Consider the following 22,133-nt stretch of genomic DNA (forward strand, 5'->3'; position numbering starts at 1 on the left):
ATGGAGAAAAGCATGTGCTGCCTAGCACGGTTGTCTTTTCACATTCATCAAAACTTTCACACAGCACACACTGAGCTCATGTTCCCATTTCCATTCCCTTCCATACTTAAGAAGAACAGAGGTGCTCTGGTTTTTAAAGAAACAATACGATTTCTTGTTTTTAAACCTTGCCTATAGGATTGAGCTGTGTCAGGGGAACATTTGGAAAACCTCGCTTCAATGAGTGGGATCAAAGACTCACCCGCCTGACCCAATCCAGTCCAATACTCTAGTGTGGTAGTCAGCGGCATTTTCTGAATAATGTCAGAACTGAGGTTCTGGTTTGTTATAATGAAATTTCACTGAAAATTCTTGAAAGTTGAAGTACTAAACTCTGGATCAAAAGCAAATCAAAACTTGGTAGTTATTCATTGCTTGCTGAAATTCCCCCTATAGTGTCCCTAAGGTGAGGTACACTCTTGCCTTGTGTCACACCGATATCTTTTCTGCAATCACCATCCATCACTTGAGTGATATTATTTATTTGAGTGCAAGGCAGCTGCTTTTGGGGTGGCACAGGGCAAACCACTAACACACTTGTCCCGCACTGCAGTGAACTTAACCGAGTCCTGCTGATACGCAGTAAGCGCAAAAGATAATGACGTTTCCAAAGTACGTCTTCATGTTTTGGGAAAGAGAAAACCTGAGGTTCATTATCAAAGCCACTCTTGCCTCTTTATACTGCTACTTTGTCCCTGGGTATTTTGGCTGTAAAAGAACAGCAAGGAACAGCAAGGAAATCCTCTGGGTCTGCTCCCTGTCTTACCTTCAGAGGGTTTCACTGGAGGGCTCCTTCTCTATGGAGCAGACCTTTCATAATTTCCCTCTAGCCCAAAGGAAAATAATGAAAGATGGTACATAATAGCTTTTGCTTTCAAGGAAAAAGAGCTCTGCTTCTACAGACATGAGACTTTTGCCTATATTTCCAACAGTCCTGTGTATTTTTCCATGGCCTGCCCCTCAGCTGGACCAGAAAGCTTCTGCTTGTGAAGGTGATGCTCCTCAGCCCTCAGCGGGCTACAGGGCTGCCCACGTTGGTGGCACCGAGTAACGTCGGGGTGTCACAGGTCGCGGGGCTGATCGAACCCCTGGCCGCGAGCAGCTGGCTCTGTGCACGCTCCCCAGCCGCACGCTCTCTCCCTCTGTTGTTTTTTACCGTCTTTGCTTTGTATGACCGTTGTCTGTGCTGCAAGCTCTGCTGGAAGCAATTGATTGACTTTGGCTGCTGCCAATGGATGGTTTACAGAAAGGGAATGGGAAAATAAATCGCTTCAGCCCCTTGGGATTAGCAGAGGTAGTAAACATGTGTAGAACAGCAGTCAGCTGTGACCTGCCAGCAGACGGGCGGCTGAGCCCCCAGCGATCATTCCTGTGCTTCCTTCCTGCTTTTCTAAAATTTAAGATGGGGATGTGTGTGCCAGCAGCGGACTGGACCAGGTTTCAACTGGATTGACTAGCTATGGTTGAAACAAATTGCCATCCAAACCCAGACTCCATCATATCCGAAATGTTCACAAATACTGTAGGGTTTGTTTGCGCTGCTTCAGGAACCGAGTCTGGGGAAGGGCGGTAATGGCACTGCCATCCCCATCAGCAGCGGTGTCCTGGCAGGGGCCACGGGGGTCCCTGTGCCCAGTTGTCACAGAGCACCTCACACACTGAGACACTGCAGTAGCCACCAGACTTGGAGTATTGAGACTTCTCAAACTTCAGTTCTGAGGGAAACTGGGAAGAGCCAATGGACAAATAAAAAATTCTATACGCAAAAATGCCAAAGTCTCAGAAATTTCTCAGATCCCTCTTCCCTCAAATTGCTTGCCAACACTGTTGGGAAAGGGAAACCATTTTCATGGCCATGCGTGCTGATCCTGTGCACATTCTTCTTGTCTGGGATGCCTCCTGCAGTATCCTTCAGAGGATGCTCTTCAGATGGGATTAGCTATCTGGGAACTGGTCCATATTTTTCTTGGGACTCTGTGGGGAAACTCATTTTCTAAAAACTTCAAGCAGTGGTGAGAAACATTTTTTATTACTAAACCACAGAGCTGTGGGGAAGGTACCATGAAATTTGGACAACAAAAGGAGAAAGCGATCACTTTTGCTTAGCAAACACATCTAGCTGAGCAACAGCGAAAAATGTACGGCAAAACCACTTTGCCTTAGTCTGCACACACCGAGAACTGATGGCACGGCAGAGCTAGACCTTTGCCAGGGAAGCACTGAAGAGTGACTCAAGAGACTGTTGCTGTTTCGGCTGGAAGAAAGTTTGACTTTAAGCAAATCAGTTCTCTTTTCCTAAGCTTTCCCGCAGGTATAATGAAGATAATGATGCTTCCTTCTTCTGCAAATTCATTTTAAAGGTACTGCTCAAAAACTATTTATGAAAAACAGATGCTATCCTTTCAATAAAGATCTACCACAGGAGTCTACCTGCTGGAAATCCCCCAGGGCAAAATGAATTTTTAGTGTTTATTTCTTCATCTTTTTTTTTTTTAGAAGAATATTTTCTCTTGCTACACCTTTCTTTCCCCATTTCCCTTCTCGGTCTACATTCCTCTTGCTTTCTCAGCTCCCGCTCTGACTGTCCCCTACATTACTCTCTTTTTCAGGCAGTTCACCATGTTGACACACCTACATTTTGCATACATGCAAAGCAACCTGTAACTGCCAGGGAATTTTAGTGACTACATGACTAGATAAGCAGCCTATCATTTATGTGACTTTGATTTCACTGTGTAAATATTACCTAGTGAGGGGCAAAGCATCCCACAATGTGCTGACAGAGATAAGGAGCCAGTTCAGGGAAAGAAAAAGCAGCAGCCCTGCAAACAACTGTTGAGCACTTGGGGAATTTAAAGCATTGGCCAACAATTTGAGGGGAGAGGGATCCGAAACATTTCTGTGAGTTTGGGGGATCTGCTTATTTGATTTTTTATTTGTCTGTTCAACGTTCTCAGTTTCCCTCAGGACTGAAGGAAGTACAAAGGCTAAAGTACTCCACATCTGGTTGTTATTGTAGCATCTCAGCCCTGGCCTGCAAGTACCAGAAACTGAATAATAAAGTTTTTAAAAGCCTTTAGGAAGTGTGTGCAAGTGCACAGATCGTCTCAGTTTCCAAATGCTCATATTAACTCAGCCCATGTGTCAAACTTTGCTCCCCATAATGCGCACTCTACCCGGGGTGCAGCCAAGCAGACGACATTAGCTGATAGGATTCAGGCAGCTGTGGCCAGCGTACGCTCACCCTGGGATACACTTCCACAGCACTGATAAGGGATTTTAGCTGCTCAACTGCTATTAAATTCAGTGGATAGGGTGTGACTAAAACCCTGTGCTGTACTGCCTGTCTCAGGCTGCTCACATTGCTGGGATAGCCGGCACACATACTCCAAAAGATGATCTGTAGCACTTATATAAAACACTAATAACTCAAAGCTCTGAATACTCTCAGATTGCCAATGATTAAATAAATCCACATCTGCAATTGGAACACGCTTAGTTCTTTTTTAGCATGTCATTAAGTAGCGCAGGAAGATATAAATATTGAACAAAGAAAAAGATGAGGCTCTGTGTGTTTTGCACCAAAGCTGCAGACAGACCCTAGCACATAAGCTGCTTGCCAACAGTAAAAAATGCAGTCCACTTGCTGGCATACCCTGCTACAGATCATTTTAAAGCGGTCTCAGAAATATATTTATTTATGCAAGTTAAATTCACAAACTACAGCCTACTGCTGTTCTGCTGTTCGGTATGATCAAAGCATCAGTGACTATGAGCATTTCTGATCTTTGCTGTGCTGGTTCTCCAACTGCTTAATCTTAACTAATTGCAGGGGAGAAGGTGTCTGAGGATGCCACTTCAACCAGAACAAAATGTCAATTCAAACCGGAATTGGAAAGGAGAAATTTAAAAATCATTTGGAGTGGATTTATGATGTGTGCTACACTCAGATGTGGAAATTAGTCCTGACAGTTCCTAAGATAAAAAGGCGCTGCATTATTAATTATTGGATTAGAAATTTACACAGGTGCCTTGTATTTAAAATCAGTGAAACCCACTGATTTCAAGGCTCACCCCTCATTTTCATATTTTCTCCAGGACCAGTTCTGGCTCAAATGGTAATGAAAAAAGCCACTCCATATTTATTATTCAGTTGAAGAGTGAAGAGGAAATGGACGGTGATTAAACAGAATCACACGAGTAAAGCTCTGTCTGAAATTTTGCATGACTGCCTCAGAGGTTCATTTTCTATTTCCCTGCTTCAGTGGAGGCTGTTCTTTCCTCATGAAGGAAGAAATAAAACAGCCTATCTTGCATTTTTTCAGCGCTGGACCCTCCATTCATCAGCACGGTTTGTAAAGCTTCCTTGGAGCGGTTTGAAACAAAGGGGTGGAAAGAGAAGTGTTAACATCTGACTGCCTTTGTATTTTGATGGTTATTAGAGATGCACTTTCCTCAAGCAGATGCTGAATAAATGTACAATATTACTATTTCTGGAGGTGTTGAAGTGAGCATCACAGCAAACTGAAGGCTTTGGATGTGTCTCCTTTGCTGGGTAGAGTGGCTGGTCGGATGAACCTCTGCTGTGTCGTGCTTTGGTGACCAGCAGACAGAGAGGCTAAAATGCAATGGACCAGCTTTTGAAAGCAAGAAACTTTAGGGATATTCTGAAAGTAGACTGGATTTAGGAAAAAAAGAATATGGTAGGATTCATCACACAGTGAGCTGGGCAGGTAAAAGCAGTGACCTTGTCTGAGGGTCTACAGAGCTGCCTCTGTGGCAAGTGCAGGGGTGCATCCTTCCCAGGAGGGAACACAAGCACCTGCCTTGCACGGGTGAAAAGTACATCCAGTTGAACCCCTTAAAGTCAATATATGCTTTTAAAATGTAGTGCAGGAGGCCTATCACATCTGAATGCAGCCCTAGGGGAGGAGCTCCTCTGCTCGCTCCCAGAGCCATGTAGCATCTATACCACATCTTGGCAGAGTTCAGTTCAGATCTGGGGTACGGACCTTATCATTAAGCCCTCTATACAAATATAAATACTGAACACATACTTTGTAGGAGAATGTTACAAAACCTTAGAAACCTGTAATGTGTGGAACAGAAATTGACAGTTGAAAGTGAACTTCTTTACCTTTTCCCTCCTCCTTGCATCTCTCTTGGCTCAAATCCTGGCTTTGGACAGCAATCAGGTATACCATGACCCGATAAAAGATGCTACCTTCAGCGTGTTATTCTTTCTCCTCATCATTAATTTTCAAATAACATTTTTGAATCTTTCTACTTCTTCCATAATTTTTCATCTGCCAATAGTTTCAAGTGATGTACAGACAAGGTGTGAAGGCAAAGGCAATTTGCCCATTCATAGCTCATCAATATGTGGTGTTTAATCCATAAGAAGACTCAGTGATGGGAAAAACTTGAAGTTTGAATCCAAAAGAACAGAAAGAAAATGACTGCACTATTTGTCCTTATTGGTTTTAACTACATAATATGATATTCGGTTTAAGCTGTGTTGCTAGTAACTGTAGGAAGGGAGTAAAATGGTACTCCATCATAGTAAAGTTCATCACTGAGTGTTTTAATGAAAACTCTTCGTTTTGGTCCATCAAAATGCCTTCATATATGATCACTGAGGGGCAAATTTTTATCTCTTCAGGTGACATAGCATTTTACAAAGAGTTTTTATTATTTTTGTAGACTAATATGAAATGTTTTGAATGCTTATCCTGGGGAGAGGTGCTAGAATGCCTTTATGAAACTAACTGCTAGAGTGGAGAATGGCACTCCAACACATGCAAACCAGTTTGCGACTGGGATACTTCTACATAAGCCCTGGTCTTTCAGCAAGTTTAACCCTGTGGGGCAAAAAAACCCCTAATCTGAGAAACAGATCAAAATACGTACCCTACAAACTAGTTTTCTCTAATGTCTGTCTTTAAGGAACCCCTGCTTATCAAAATGTAACTAGTTAAAAGTCGAAACAATTTGTTGGCAATGAAGTCATGCGCTGTTTCCTCAGAGAGTTATAAATAACTGTTACAGGCAAAGAGGAATGAGCAGTACTGGGTCAGGCATGGAGGAGATCCTTCATGCCACCTACAAACCCAGGCTGCAGACTCCAGCCTGCTCTGCAGCAGAAGTGCATTAATATGTTGAAGCAGGAGATTTATCAGTGCAATTAAGATTATGTGCATTTGGCAATCAAGGAAAGGACAACTCAAACACTTCAAGATTATTATTTTTAACTACTAATTGCTCCTCTCATCTAAAATCAGATGTGCAACACTGTTGCTTTGGAAGTGCAGCTGCCCCTGCAGAGCAAAGCCTAGAGACCGACCTGGCAAAGGTCTGTGCTGGTGCTGTGAACCCCAAGACGGAGAAAATTTCTGCCTCTGAAGCCTTCATGAGTGTTGCCACCAGCCACAGAGGCACATTAGCTGCTCTCCAGCAACAATTATCTCGTCTTTGACGGTGTGGGAGCTGCTGAGGGTGCCTGGGTCAGCAGCCAAGTAAAGCCGGGGCAGTGGCTGGAGGATGCACGCAGGAGAGAGAGATGCCCCATCAGTCGGAGGCCAGTGGGGACCAATTGTTCACCTATGTCCTATGCCATGCATCATTGTACCTTCTTCCTATTTTTTTTTTTATGAAAATATTTTCTTTTAAAGCTAGGCTTTATCTTTTAAATATACTTTTTGTAAAGAATTGTCAACACCACTGGAATCGCCCATTTGGCAAAAATTCTCTCCCCTGCCATGTTTTAATCAAAAAGTTTACACAAACATAAAGGGAGTGTGTTATTCATCATAACCATCTTTCTTTTATCAACAAAACATGCTGTTATTCATGTGGCTTTGGGATTTTTGTTGTTGTTTGGAAATTGAAATCTTCAAGAGTGATATAAGGGAAATGTTGTGAAAGAAGTCAGCAAAATAAGAAAACAGAAAATGAACCCCATGAGACAGAAACAACAGTGATCTGTCAATAATATTGACAGCTATGCAGCCCCCCTGTGGTTGGTATGAGCCTAGAGAGGCTGTGGTTCCCGCTGTATCACCAGACATAGCCTAGTTAAACTTCAGCTTCTGGAGCTGTAGATGGAAATTATTGAGTAAAGTCCTACAGTCTGTCTGGAGAAATTCAGTCTAGATCATCAGGAAATGGTCCCCATTGGCCTTAGAAGTCTATAGATTGTAATTACTAAATTATTCTGAACAATGTTATAATAGTGCTTAGAATATATAGTACTTTCCATTTTAATATCCTGCTCTGAGCACTAATTACCCTTCCTCAAAGTTGTGACAGCTGGATACCTTTTATTGCCATTTTACAGGTATGGAAAAAGAAATGACCAGAGTGAGGGGAGTTGCTCAAGGCTAGCTAGAGAAGTACCAGCTGAGTCATGGTTAGGATTAAATTGTTTGTCACTCTTACGCAGCTGTCTTCAGATTTCTCTCTTCATAAGGCTCTAAGAAATGCCCCAGGATTCTAAGGATTTTCAAAAGTCCCACAGAGATCTTACCTGGACCTGGAGTTGCCTGATCGGCTTTATAAACCTCAGCTGATGAGCTTTTCCTGTGACACCCACCCTGTGGAAGGGTAAATTAGACCAAACTAGATCCGAGTGGGTGTAGTTTTTGCCCACAGGGATTTTTCCCAACTATGTTTTGATCTGTTCCGCCCAAAATGTGTCCTGTAATTAGGCGCATATCTCTAGCAGGGTATGGGATGTTGGGGCAGCCCTGTCCCGGAGCATGCAGTCTCTTTGTCCCTGCTTCAGGGGACCTTGGAGAACCTCAGACATTATTATTCCTTTGGCTGGACAAATTCAGGGACAAACAGCTTTTCTTGGTGAAATTTTCTACTATTATTCTGAAAGCTTCTCAGCCATGGCCTTTTGCTGATTAATGTAACTTTTTTATCACATCTGAACATTGCATCCAAATGCAGTGTTTTACAAAGCAGCAAAACCCATAACAAAGCAGAATCAATAAATACAGTGCAATTCCCTTTGGCGATTCAAGCATTCTGTTAAAATTAGGATCTGATTATAGCTGTGGAAACCTGTTTTCTTGAATCCTAACGAAAACATTTTGCTTTACATGAAAGCTTTTCAAAGCTGTGGCCAACGATGGCTTTGAGCAATCCATAGTTTCCAGCACATTCTTCCTCTTTTCCCAGATAGACACACACTGCATTGACACATCCTTCTAAAAAAATCTTATTTTCCACTTTAAAACTCCCCCTGAAACAACAAAAAACCAAAAAAGCAAAAGCAGCCAAGAATATCACAAGGAGAGGGAATTGGGACATTTTCAATGCATTGTCAAAGCCAAAGAGTTTTCTCGTGATGTATCAGTTCTGACAAAGTTTTACAATAGAGACTGAAGAAAAGGAGCCGTCGAGCTCAGCCGATAGTGAATTCACGGGACCCCAGATCCATGACTTGGGAAATACAGGTTCAAGGTCCTCTTTGAGTCTAAGTGGCCTTGCATGAAAAAGCTTGCCCTGAACTAGGCATGGAAGGAAATGAAGTAGGGTTTTTTCTACCCATTGTTAGTGCGTCACTGACCAGGAGACAGGAAAAATACAGGATGCAATCCCACTTTCACACAATTGTTTTATTTTAAAAATTTGCCTGACAGGTTTTGATTTCTTTCCAGCCAGTCAGTACTTTGAGATCTGAAAGTTGTCCATGAAGTGAAGTGGTTATTCACTAGTCAGCTTTTGTAAAACTCCACTAAAACCCTTACTACCCAGCCTGGAGAAGGTTAATAATAAAATATGAAGCAATAGCAAACTTTCACAGGTTGATTAATTGACACTGAAAGCTTTAGGACTTCCAATGTAGCAAAACAAGAGCCTCTTTCAGAGGTGCATTCTGGGGTCAGGCATGATAATACCAACAATAAAACCATGAGTGCTTTCACAATCTCACTATACTCTGTCTAAGCCTGGACATCACTTAATGTTTCTCTGTCAGGTTCAGAGTTAGACCTGACCTTAGGGATTGGCTAAATGTCTAGCATACCAGGCTGTGTAGGGCATCAGAACTCTCCTTTGGATTACCAAAACCGATGGCATTTCCAGCAGCCAGAACACCTGGATGCATGCAGATCCTCTAGCACTGCTGCTCTGTCTAAGCAATGGGTCCATCACAACATGGAGATGCAACAGCTACTACTTCTGCAGCTTCTCCCTCAGGTGACACCAGAAGGGCTGCAGGGTTCACAGCAAAGGGCTTGGGCCAGTCCCCATCTCTACTTGTTCTGATCCCCTCAACATGAGTCTTTCCTCTCCTCTCTCCTCCATTCTCTCTTTCTCCTTCAGCCCTGAAGGAGCAGAGAGTGAGTGGGAGATGCTGGGGGAGGAAAAGCTTCTTGCAGTGCTGGAGATAGCTCAAACCATTGCGTGCAGGTCCTGTGTGGGTGCTGTGCATTGGAAGAAAGAGAGGAGCTCCACTCACCCCAAGGCTTACCAGAGTCCCGTGTCCCGTGTCCCCCGTCCCCCCCCACCCCAAGCGTTACGTCACTGTCTCTTGCCCACTCCTTCATCAAAGCTGAATATCACAGACCCTCTTCCCCGCCAAACTTCCCCATCCTCACCATGGCCATCCTGTCCCAGGCTCCCACTGGTCCCTTTCAGCCACGCTTCCTTCTCCTGAAGTCGCTTTGCCCACCTTCCCCAGAATAAGAACACTCCCCCACAGTCCCTGCATGGACTTATGTTGGATGTTTGGGAGAAATCTTTGAACTGGCTACATGCAGTACCACCTCCACACCTGGGAAGCCCTGAGCTAAATCAGACGGCTGCTCAGACCCACAGTGCTCTGGGGGACAGAGGACCACTACACCTGGGCTAGGCTCTGCTGTTATCTTTGCCCATTCTGACCAGAAGCACAATTTGCCACTGCTCCCAGCCATGGGTGATGTGCGTAAGTGATGGAGAGCACTAACCAGAGGGGACAGTCCTGTGACTGTGCTTTTCCTCCCAACTTAACTTGAGCGAAAGAAGCCACACTCTGAAACAGCATTTCAGCAGCCTGGGAGGACTGAGTTAGAAAACAGGGCAGTTACATATAAAACCAATGTCTGCTAACAGTCCTGAGCAGGGATGTAAGCTCCTCGACAGACCAGCTTCTAGTTAACTGTAGAGAGTCTTTGCCTTTCCTCTGTATTTACTTTGGTAAATGGAGGCTGTGTCAGTGGCACAAGCAGGAAAGGGTCCATCGCTTCCACAGGACTTGATCTCAAAGGAGGATGACAAAGGGTGCGGTGCTCACACCCTCTACCCAAACGTTTTGGATCCATCCCAGTCCAGTCTTAATGAAGCGAAAGGATGATTTCCTCTCACCTTCTTTAATAACTGGTTCCCTGGCCCCTGAAGTAATCCAACAGCCTCATGCTGTGTCTGCAATTTCTTCAGCATCCTTTACATGACAAAGCAATCTGGGCTGATCACAGTAATTCAGCCAGTGCTACGATTATTTCTCCCGAGCAGTGTTCAGCGCTACAGCCTACAATGTTGAGTGCATTTTTTTCCTTTTGTGTTACTTCCGGGCATGGTTCTCTATGATAATTTTGTTCTGAGATCCCCCAAGGTATTGTTCTGCTCAGTCATATGAAAAATAGGAAAATAATGCACCTTCACCCCAGTTCCACAGACGGGCCATTCATCAGCATAAAATCAACTTTACAACCTAGAAGGAAGCTGCTCCATGCACTGAATAGCTACAAATTTCCAACATGGTCTCCCAAGCTGCGGCAGGTCAGCAGCCGTGACGGAGCAATACCATACCTGGGAGCACTTGTACAACAGAAACAAACAGTAGTGTCCAAGCCTAAAGGATGACCTATGTTTACCCTCGATTTTTGTAACAGGGGCAGTATATCAATTTGTTAGGACCTGTATTTTCTTGTAGTTACAGATATTTAATTTCTTTTCAGATCCCTGAGTTATTTAGATAGTTCTTTTTGAAATGCTATCCTCCCCTTATCACCTACTCACAAGAACATAATTTGAGTGTTTAAACAAAGCATGGGGTTGGCAGAAGGAAGGCAGAGATGTCTTCCCCTTGCTCGTCCAATAACGTTCACCAAACCCAATGCTTTTGGGAGTGATTTCAGATCAGCTGGTGCCATAAACATCCTTATTGTATTTCCATCCTGATACCTGCCTGCAGGACTCTGAATGCAGAGCTCTGGGGTTAAGAGTCTCCTGACAGTCGCAGGAGATCATTTGTGCCCATCTCTTGGAGATGGACAGAGTCCTTAGATGGCCTCTGTTTGAATCTGGCCCTCTCCAGCCACTCTGCTCAGACATGACTTTCAGGGACTCTGAGCTGGGGATCATATCCTGATGCAATCTGGGTCAGCCCCATCTGAACACAGAGTGCTCAGTCTCTGATGTGAGCAGGGCAACCCTTCGAGGCAGCCCCAGCTTTGGGGGTTAACAAGAGAGCATTTTATCTGAGAATGGGCTGTAAAATCCAGTAGCCAGAGTCACAAGCAGGGAAAGCACAGGTTTACACAGTGAAAACACGCTTGAAGTACAGAACACAAACTTGTTTTTCTGAGTACTCTTCAGTTCCCCAACTCCTCTGAAACCTGCAGTGCACATCTTTGCCCCATCACATCACCTACCAAGGCAATGATCCAGCTCACGTGGTTGCAAGTGGATCCTGTTTAGATGAGAGCGCTGTCAAATGTGTGTGCATGAGAGCTTCAGCACAGCTGTAGGTTAATAGACAAGCAGGAGGAAGACCCCATGTGGAGCAGATGCAATGGTGTGTTTCAGACCTAAAGGGAGCGTGGGATAAAACAGGAGCTGGGCTATCAGGGAGTCAATGGTACAAGGCAATACAGCATGTTAGCAAGAGATAGAAAAGTAGCCCAGGGGAGAAGAATGGAGACAAGCCCTGGGGCAGATTCTGTTTGTCTCTTTGGCAATCCATGTAGTGAAAAAGAGAGAGCACATCTCCACAAGAAAGATGGACAATGAAGTAAAATCCTGCCAGGGAAGGAGGAGTGGGGAAGTGGAGGATTTATTAGCTCAATTTTTTAAGGAATTCATTTTGCTTTTCAAGAGGCTCTTTAAAAAAAAAAAAAACAACAGGCAATGAGTCAAGAAGCCCTAAGAGAGCTAGGAAGGCACTTTAGCAAATCAAGGGCTTGATTATTCTGCTGTTTGCCCGAGATTCAGGAGAAGGTGCAAAATATGCAGCAAATATTACAGGGCTGGCTGCCCCATGGCTGCAGCTCCACCTCATGAGCTGGAGTGCATGTGCTGTAATGGAAAACATCAGTCCCCTTGAAACCACCAGGTAACCCACGTTAAGTTGGTGCTGTGACACTGCCCTCAGGAGAAGTCAGAAATCCAGGCATACCTTGCTTGGATGTACACAAAGGGAAAAGGCACTGGAAAAGGAGATGTTGTCCCAGGGTCCCTGACTTACAGTGCTGAACTGAAGCAGGGGCAGAAGCCGAGTGTGGGAAGGAGCAATCAGAGCGGTGAGGACACTGGGAATGTGCTGCCTCTTCACCATATAGCTGTGCTACAGCCTTGTGGATGACCTTGGAAAATGATGAAGAGAAAGACGTCTTGGGAAGGAGACTGTCTGGAGAGAAGGAGCAAGGACAAACCCATAAAAACTCTCACAATTGTCTGAAACCCCTCTGGCATTTCCCAGCCTCCTGTTCCTGCAACACCCCTGACCCTGGCTGGTCTCCTCTCCCGCTGTCACCCACTCCTGCACCTTTTCCCTCAGCCTCCTCCCCTACTCTCTTGCATTGTATCTGCCTCTCCCAAAGCTTCAACTGCCCTTGAATGCTCCCCATAAGCTCTTACGGTGTCCTGACCTACGGGCATCAAAAAAAAGTTAGCAAACTCCCCTCCATGCTCAGAGCAGCCCTGGTCCAGAAGGATTTTGCCCCTCTTTTAGAGCTGCCTAAGGATGTATCAACAAGAAAGTCAGCTCACCTCTGATCCAAGAAGGGTATCACTGCAAATCAAAATTTTTCTCTTTTTGTCCCTAATCTCTTACCTTCCTTCATGAACGTGGCATGGGTGTGGGCTCCCTGGATGTCTTCTCTGCATTGCAGCTGTTCCCATGAACCACGGTAAGGTCAGAGTTTTACACACACCACTAACTTGTACCCTGCACTACCCAGTAAGAAGTAAACTGGGTTTCAAGTGCGTGCTAGCTTATCTCCTCCCTTACCAGAACAAAGCTCATAAGAAGGAAATGTGAGGTCTCCCTGAGGGTGCTGGGAAGACACGGTGGATAACAGGAAATTTTTGGAAGGAGATTTGAGAAGTGGATTTTACTCACTCCCTATATTGATAAAGGCTTATCATATTCCTTTGCAAAACCAGAAACCACATGGCGAGACACCGTTTTTAAATGTTAATGCATCTTTAGAGAATAATCAGTAACATTTGATGGCTTGCGCTAGCTCTAGGAGAGGCTTCTTTGTTGTTTAAGAAATGAAACAGCATTCATCTGGAGTTTCTTGTCATTACTGGATGAAAGAAAGGTTATTTCTTTAGTAAAAAAAAAAAAAGAGAAGAGAAGATCTGAATGATAAACATTATAAAATACTTATCTTCCCAGATGTCTCTGGGATAATGTGAGCTAAAAGGAAATGCTTATCTCACTGAAGGACAGCTTTTGGCAACATGGCTTTTTATACAGTGCTAAATTATTTTAAGAGCGCAGGACAAAGGCAGAGGGATCTGCTTAAAAGAATGAAATACAAACCAGATGTAGTGCCCCTTCAAGTCCCTCTACTGAGTCACTGTGTAACCTTGGGTAAGCCCCACAGCCCTCTCTGCCTCACTGGGAAAATAACTGGTGTGAAAAATCAACATGAAAAGTATTTTTGTGAGCCCAGTACAAGTTTACCGTATGAGTGTCAGGTGTTGTATGATTATATATTTTTAAGCACTGCTTCCTGTATATACTGTTATCTAAAGAAACGTTCTCTCATTATCGGGCAGATTTGTGTGTTTGTTGAAGCAATCCATGGTCCACCTCCAGGGCGGAGTTCAGCTGCATACTGATAGGCAGTGCTGGTCGTCAGCTGCCCAAAGCACCCACTTCCTCAGATGTGGCAGAGCAGAATCAGTCCTGGACAGTCTTGGTTGTTCTCAAGAATGGACCACATTTAAAAAATAATTACAGATTTTGGTGCTTCCACTTCTGATGTTAAGTAAGGGGTGCCCTAAGAAGCCTGCTTTCTGGAAAACATGAGGGCCTTTAACCAAATATAAAGCCTTTTTAGATATCTCTTGATGCACACTTGAAGTGGGAGGCTAAAATCACTATTCATTTTTGATATTCATAGGCACTTGCTTTTTTTATTTTTAATTTTGTTTTTAAGGTGATGCTGTCTCCCCGTTTCGTTACCTCATCAGGAATTTGTCAATTTGCTGTTTGCCTTTTAAACGTTTACTTGCTTTTCTTCATTTTATAAACCCTGCTGACAGAATGTAGAAATCATGTCAGGTAAGGAAGTGCATTTCCTTCCTGAATAGGTGCATTCTGCTTTCTCACCCCAGCAAGCTGCTGTTTCACACATGACAAAAAGATTCCAGTCTGGGGAGAATAATACCTAATCGTTAGTAACTAACTCGTACAAAAAAGAACCAGGAGTGAAACTACCATCTGATGGATTTGCCTGTGAGCAAGTTAGGTCGTTGTGTGACCTTGGATGATTAATTTTACATTCCTGTGTCTATGCTTCCTCCTCCATCCATTCTTCTCTGTTACCTGCTTCACATTCAAGGTAGTCGGGGCAAGGACTGTTTCTCATTATATGTACATTTAGCAGCCAGCACCATGGGCATTACAGCACTGTAAAACGCATGTATGAGAAGCAATACCCCGGGGCAGAGGTAAGAGTGCACCTTGCGCATTGTGCATTGGATCATGGAGTGACAGACACGTGTGGTAACAAGCCACAGACCTCTCGGTTCCCCTGTCCCTTGTTGGGGGCATTCCCTGTGGCACAGCCAGGACAAAGCTGGTGCAGTGGGTACACAAGGACATGCCTCTGTGATGGCAGGGCAACAACAGGGACATGCATGTTTGGCGGGTGACAAGATGAGAGTAATGGGTCATGTGGTCGAGACGAGATGTCTCATCATGGACAAGCAGCTCTGCTCTCAGTGGCATACGCACTGGCTCAAGACCTGATTTGTTCACCTCACTTGCAGGATCACCTCTAGAAGAGAAATCCCTGGAAAACCATGTTTCTACTTAAATGCTGCAGGTATGGGCCCAGGGACTCAAAGACTGGCGTGGTGGACTTCAACTAATCCATCTGCTATGCAGTGACCGTGTGGCTGATCTGACATAGGCAGGACGGCCTGGGAAGGATCCTTTCCTGAGGGGTTCTGACATTATTCTCTGCAAGGGCAGGTGGTGTTTGGAGAGAGCCTGAACTTCGACCAACACTATAGATGTCTTGTCTCATATCATATCATATCATATCGTATCATCATATCATATCATATCGTATCATCATATCATATCATATCGTATCATATCATATTGTATCATATTATATCATATCACACCATATCATATCAATCTCTGCCTCAGGCTACAGCTGCTGCAGCCTGGACAGCTCAGGTTTGGTGTAAGAAAAGTCCAGGCATCCCCATCTTGAGACCTGATCCTCTGGTCCAGCCCATGGCCGTGGCTCCAAGTATCTCTTACATCGTGAGGACCCTTCCCAAGGCATTTATTTACTCTTGGGGTTGTATTTTGAAGCAGGCAATGTAGGCTGTTGGGAACATTTTCCCTAGCAAAGCCACTGAGCCTGAGGCACACAGAGCAGTCTCCCACTACCGTGCCCAGGTCTGATTTTCCCCACACACCTTCCCCCAGTGCACGGGACAAAGCACCAGTTGCACAGACACGCACACGCCACGCAGCCAGTGGTGTTTCTGCTCTCGACTGAAACACATTTTCTGCAAGCAAACAAAGCAAGGACTGATCTTAAAAAAAAAAAAGAGAGAAAAGAAAAGGAACAAAACTATGCAAAGGGGAACAAGAGAGGGAAGATTTTTTTTTCTTACAGTCGGTTGTGATTTCGTAGGGGGAGTTGAGGCGCGCGTCTCCGCAGGGTGAAGTGCTCACGTACAGATGGAACAGGATGTTCTCCCGCAGCCTGTAGCCTCCCTCTTTTAATCGCACGAAGATTGATCGCTCCCAGTCTTCTCGCCGTTTGCTATGATCACAAAAGAGGTTCCAGGTCATTTGTTACATGCCAAATCAGAAACATTTCTGGTCTCTCTCTCTCTCTCTCTCTGTTTTTTTGACTCTGTTTGTTTTTATTAGCACCCGGCATCATATATTTTCCCTAGTGACAACAAGAGAAAAAACAATAAGCTTCTTCAAGTGAAGAAATGTGTGAAGGGGGTAAAAACTGTCAAAGTGCTTTTGGCTTGCTTACCTAGAATATATTCTAATGACAAAACCTGAGGATTTTTGAAGGGTGACTCTCCTTCCTCCCGTGGACAGTTGCATAAACACATTGATTTTAAAGAGGTTCTGGTGCATGAAGAAAGGAAAAGTTCTCTCAGGCTCTCATGTGAACAAATCAGCTCTGCCCATCACAATGCCTAGGCATGTGTTTAAATCCCATTAACATCCCTGCATCTGAGATTGCCAATATGCTCCGCTGAAGAGGGCCTCTAATGAAGCACCCAGATTTTACAGCCCCTGCCAATCGTCCCTGCTCCCCAGGTGTCGCTTTTCTTCCCCATTCAACCAGAGCCACCTACGAGTGCTCCATCTAAGGCAGCAACTTCTTGTTGGTCACTTGGCATTTTTGTAAATCAGAGGCCATCCTGAAAAGCGAGGACAAAACTTGTGCGGGCTTTTCTCAGCTGAGTTGAAAAAGATAGTTATGAAGATGAAGCTTTTCCCTTTGCAGTGGTTCAGCAGCTAGATGGGGACACAGCGCACATATTCCATTAGCAACAGCTGCCCGGGAGGCCAAACCCTCCCAGTCCTGCAGTTTGCAGCAATAGCTCGCATTAAGGCGCTGCTGCCGTGCGGCTCCTCAGATGATTTACATTTGGGAAGACGTGGGCGATTTCTCTGACAGACAGCTGCCTCTAATATGTACATTTGGGTGATGGTCGTGATTATAATTTTGAAGGTGAAAATGTGATTAGTGAAATTATGGTGAAAGACTCCTTTCCCTCCGATGCCTCGGTCCTTCCCGCAAAAACTCAAGGGTCTTTTTATAGGAATATCTCTGAACATAACGGCACCTGCAGGTAATGATTTTCCTAGGAGGCTCTTAATAAGCTGGAATCCTACCCGTTTAATTCACTATAGGACAGCCCATTAACCAAGGTGGTTTCTGCTGGTTTCTCTGCCTCCTGTTAGTGTAAACAGGGGGGCTTTCTACTCAGCCTCGGAGCCAGTCCTTGGCTTTAATCCAAGCTGCCTCTGCCTGTTTTCTCCCAGTGCAGCCTCTGCGCTATTGAAGCTCTTTGGCTGTCACTCTTCCATGGTTTGGGTGTTTTGTCATTTTTTGATGCCGGGATGCGTTTGCTGTCAGGAGGAATTTACAGGCACATTAGCTCGGCTGTCAGGGACAGGAAAGCACACCGGCCGCCGAGCCGGGGCTGCCACATGCAGCTCCTTCATCTTCTGCTGGCTGTGGTGGAATTTCCCAACTGCACTAATTATATTATCGCCCTGATACAAGCCTCTGAACTAATAAAATACCTGTAAGTACTGCTGCTTGGACTTTAGAGAAACTGCAGTTTTAAATAATTCACTGCAGAATCAGCTGGGAGACTGCAAAGCTGTGCAGTCCTAACGCCTGCTATTATGATGTTAAACCTCACCAGAGGTGGGGAGGGGGGGACAGCTTGCAGACTTAGAAACAGTTGCTATGAAGGGTTGGAGCAGTCATTTCTTTGGACTAGATTTCAGGAGTTCACGCTAGTCAGCACCCATCCTGCTTTTCCTGGTTATTGTTTTTCACTGATTAACCTTGCTCTCTTCCCTCTCCCCAAGTACCAAGAAGGGTCAGCGGCCAGTGTGGCTGATGGGTTGGGTGATAGACAGCTGCTCTAAAAATAGATGGCAGGGCTGGAGGGCAAGGCAGCTGGCTCCTCCAGGAGGCTGAGATCCTCTGCATCGCATATGGTCCTGACCTGTCTTTGGGATGGTTTTCTGGGGACTGAACTCAAACATGAGATTCATCCCAGCACAGTGGCTGAACAAGTTTAATAAGAAAACTCTGAGAGTATTGTTATAAAAGAGTTTGGGGTGCAATATCATCTATGGTGGCTTTGCAGAGAGTCTTGTGCGTGGGAGGCTTGGGGGATTTCAAACCGCAGGGGGACCTAGGGACCTTGTGAAACTGGGCCAAGTGGAGCATGAGATGCACTTCTGCAAAGTCACAGCTCCCCCTGCACCTGTACCCTTCTGCCTTCCCTCTGGGATAGCTGTTTTGAGCTGTGATGGGGAGAATGAGTTTGCAGTAGCCATCCTTTGCAATGCCACTTTGCAATGAAGAGAGAAGCCCACACTGAGCCCACAAATGTCATTCATTATGAGAGTCGTTTCCACATGCTGGCAGGGGCTACAAAAGCAGACTTTGCCCCTAAACCTTTGTCTGCTATGAATTTCTGTCGGAGTTAGGATTTGAGGCTGATTCAAGAGGAACATTTAAGAGTATGCTAAATTCTAATCTTTTGCTTAAGTTCATTATTTAGCATAACACATGCATATGTTTTGAGCTGACTTCAAGAAGATTTAAGCATGTACTTATGGTTTAATATATGCAAAGTGTTTTGCTGAAACAAGGCCTTACCTTCTAAAAGAGAAGCAGAGGAGCTGTTTTTAGCATGTAAACGTATGTACAGAAGGTTTCTAGTACTATATGCTACAGCACGGCATCCTAGAGAAACTAACAGCACGCTTAAAAGAGAAGGAGCTGTGTCCACTGAGAGGCTAACAGGACAAAGAAAGAAATAGTAGATGTATAACAAGCAGCTGGTTTTCCTGGAAAAAAAAAACCACCTTAACTGGACTGGATGAAGACTATTCCTTGCTTTTTATGTACAAAATAAACAGTGGTTTGCATCTGACTTGCTGGAAGAACTTAGCTTCTGGTAAAATCATCCTTCCAGCACCGGCAGGGTCTCTACAGCAGCAGGACTGCTATGGTAATGATTTATTTTAAGAATAGGCTATTACTTTTATTTTTCTTTAAAAAAGAAGAGTTGGATTTTCTTTTCTTCCTTATTGGCCAGTTGGTATAAATAATCCCACTGAAATCAATGTGAATTTTACTGCCATCATTGCAAGAGAATCATAGTATGGTATTTGTGTACTTTTTGATGGTGATTTTTAGAAAAAGCTTCTCAAAAGGTCTTTCTTGCCCTTCTTTTGTACATCAGAAAATTTACGTCTTACTTTTTATCTTTTTCGTGAAAGTCTTGAGAACTGGAGGATTATGGTTGTCATGAAAATGAAATATGGGAGGGCTAAGGGTTTTAATCAGACTGGTTAGAAGCTGTCAGGTTTTAGTTGTGCTTTTAGCTTTTATTTAACTCAAGCTCTAGACAATGAATTGCTGAAAGAAAGTTTCCTTTTGAAGTATTTGTCACTCTTGCTTCTTAGAGAGGATAAAGTTCCCATTCTGGAACTCTCTTTCTCAAGAAAAGTCAGGAAAGTCAGCAATATGAAGAGAAGGGGAAAAAAAGTCATTTACATATTGCTGCAACTTTGGCTTGTGGATGGGATTGTTCTACAGTTTAAATATCTGAAGCAGTCACCCTATGCTCTCTTTATAGAAATGGAAAAAAATTTGCCCCAGTACACAGCAATTCATCTCACCCACAACAGACACTTAAATAGGTCTGCTGAGTCCTGCTCCAGAGATGCCCATCTCTCTCCACTGGTGATACAAGGAGCCTTGGGCATCTAGTTCACACTCAACTGACTAACTTCTAGGCATCTCAAGTAAGGTGTCAAGAAGTGAATTCAACTCAGTGCATCCATCTCTCTTGGCCATTCATTCTCTATCCTGGCCCTTGCTTTCTCCAGCCTGCTTGTCCCTGCTTTTTGAAGCTTTCATGCTACAGTCGGGCAAGTACATGTTTTGCTTTCACTGAGGTCAATGGCAGTATTTGTAAATTCCAGAAAAGTGGTTCATTTTCCAGCACAGCATCATATAGAAAAATAATTCTTGCCCTGGAAGTTCCTGAAGTTTGAAATTCAGCTACGGAGATCAGTTAGAGCAAGTAGACTTGGTGAGAGGAAGATAAGTGGAAAACAGGAAATGCTCTCCACAGAACAAACTTGCCTGTTCCATGGGGAGGGATGGAAAATTTAAGCTCTTTGAGGCAAGAACTATGCTTTCATTCCTTTTTTGGGTTAGGGAACCATCTTTTTGGTCTCAGTTCATATATGACTTTGTACAACAGATTCCTGATCTGGAAGAGAACCAAAAATTGGGCTAGGCTAATGCAAATGCATAACGTAGAAACCATGTCTGTGTTTTCCCCAAGCCTGAGGAGCTGGTGTGCAGGGAGTCCCCGTGGAGCTGAGTTAACACGTCTGTCCTAAAAAAAGTGTCCTTTTAGCTGTGCGGTAGCACCATGTGATTTCTCTGCCAGTGGGAGTTGTCTCTTTTTCTAGAGAAAAAGGGGTAAATGTGACTGCAATGTGCAGAAAATGCATTTTCCATTTCATTTTGAACACCCCTGTTTTCTTGCCATATGAAAAAGCTCCCGATGATGGCATAAAACAGAGTTTAGCAATAAATACTAGAATTGAAGAATATGTTATAACACACATTTTTGCTTCCCCAGGGACTTTAAGGAAGCAAAATCTGATTTGACAATATCTCCAGCTCTGTCTTTCAAAGGTGCTTAGCCTTGACAATTTTGGTTGAGATTTTTATCATGTGTGCTGGTCAGGGAAGCAGTGGTGTCTGCTCTTGGCTGAACAGAGAGTGATTTGAAGTTATTGTGAACAGAGCTTGTGCTACACTGAGGATTCTCTTAACAAAAGACTGTTAACATTGATCCAAATAAAATAATAATATGACTGAACATGTTAGGGAGGTGGATCAATACAAACAGTTTAAGATACAGTGGTAGCACTTGTTTCCCAAGAGACGGTAGCACAAAGCAAGTGCTAGAGCTGCTACACTGCTGAAAACATAATAATTTAACGTAAACTTGAAAGCAATTCAGATTGAAATAGAGAGAATATTGTTTTTGATTAAACCCTTCAAGGCTCTTGTCCCCCTTTGTTAGCCAAGCTCATCTACTCAATATACTCTCTTGCCTTCAACCCCAGCCTGAAGTGAAAATAACCATTATTCCTATTATTGTTGCTTCGGTGCAACAGTATCATAGGTGCTCACAAGAACACACAATCCTGCTCAGATTCAGCCTTGTGTCTGTGACCTGATGCAAAACCTTTTGAAGTCAAAGGGAGTTCTTGAACTTAGGTTAATGGCCTTTGGATAAAGTCACATGAAAATGCAAGCAAGAATGGAGGGCAGAAGAATGACCTATAGATAAGGGGGGTGTTTGTTTGTTTTCTTTCTTTCTTTCCTTCCTTCCTTCCTTCCTTCCTTCCTTCCTTTCTTCCTTCCTTCCTCCTTCCGTGGTTCCTTCCATATAATAAATGCCACCTCGGCTTCACTTCTTCTCAGTTTCATAGGATCATAGGATAACTCAGGCTGGAAAGGACCTCAGGTCTCTAGCCCAACCTATTGCTCAAAGCAGTTTGTCAGGTTGCTCAGGGCTTTATCCACTCAGGTTTTGAAAACCTCCAGGACATGAGAGAGACTGCACAACCCTGTGGGGTGACCTCTTCCCCTGCTTGCCTATTGTTATGGGGACAGTTTGTCCTCATATTCAGATTGATCTTCTCTTGTTTCAGTGTGTGCCTGTTGTCTGTCATCTTCCCACTGTGCACCTTGGTAAAGATGTCAGCTCCATTGTATTGTTGACACATGTTCTGCTGTGTCTGCCATCCCATCTCCAGGCTGACCAGGGTCAGGTCCCCCAGCTCCTTCACACAGGCCAAGTGCTCCACC

At 44.1% G+C, this 22,133-nt stretch overlaps 1 protein-coding gene across 1 annotated transcript in view; it reads right to left on the bottom strand.

Moving 5' to 3' along the window:
- Window positions 1–22,133, bottom strand: part of ADARB2 (adenosine deaminase, RNA-specific, B2 (non-functional)) — a 116,013-nt gene that overhangs the window by 21,106 nt on the left and 72,774 nt on the right. The window contains exon 5 of the mRNA XM_009895085.1: window positions 16,126–16,277. Coding sequence (XP_009893387.1) covers window positions 16,126–16,277 — 152 coding nt within the window. The remainder of the gene's footprint in view (window positions 1–16,125; window positions 16,278–22,133) is intronic.

Source organism: Charadrius vociferus, unplaced genomic scaffold, assembly GCF_000708025.1.
Source record: "Charadrius vociferus isolate BGI_N301 unplaced genomic scaffold, ASM70802v2 scaffold61, whole genome shotgun sequence".
NCBI classification, from domain to species: domain Eukaryota; kingdom Metazoa; phylum Chordata; class Aves; order Charadriiformes; family Charadriidae; genus Charadrius; species Charadrius vociferus.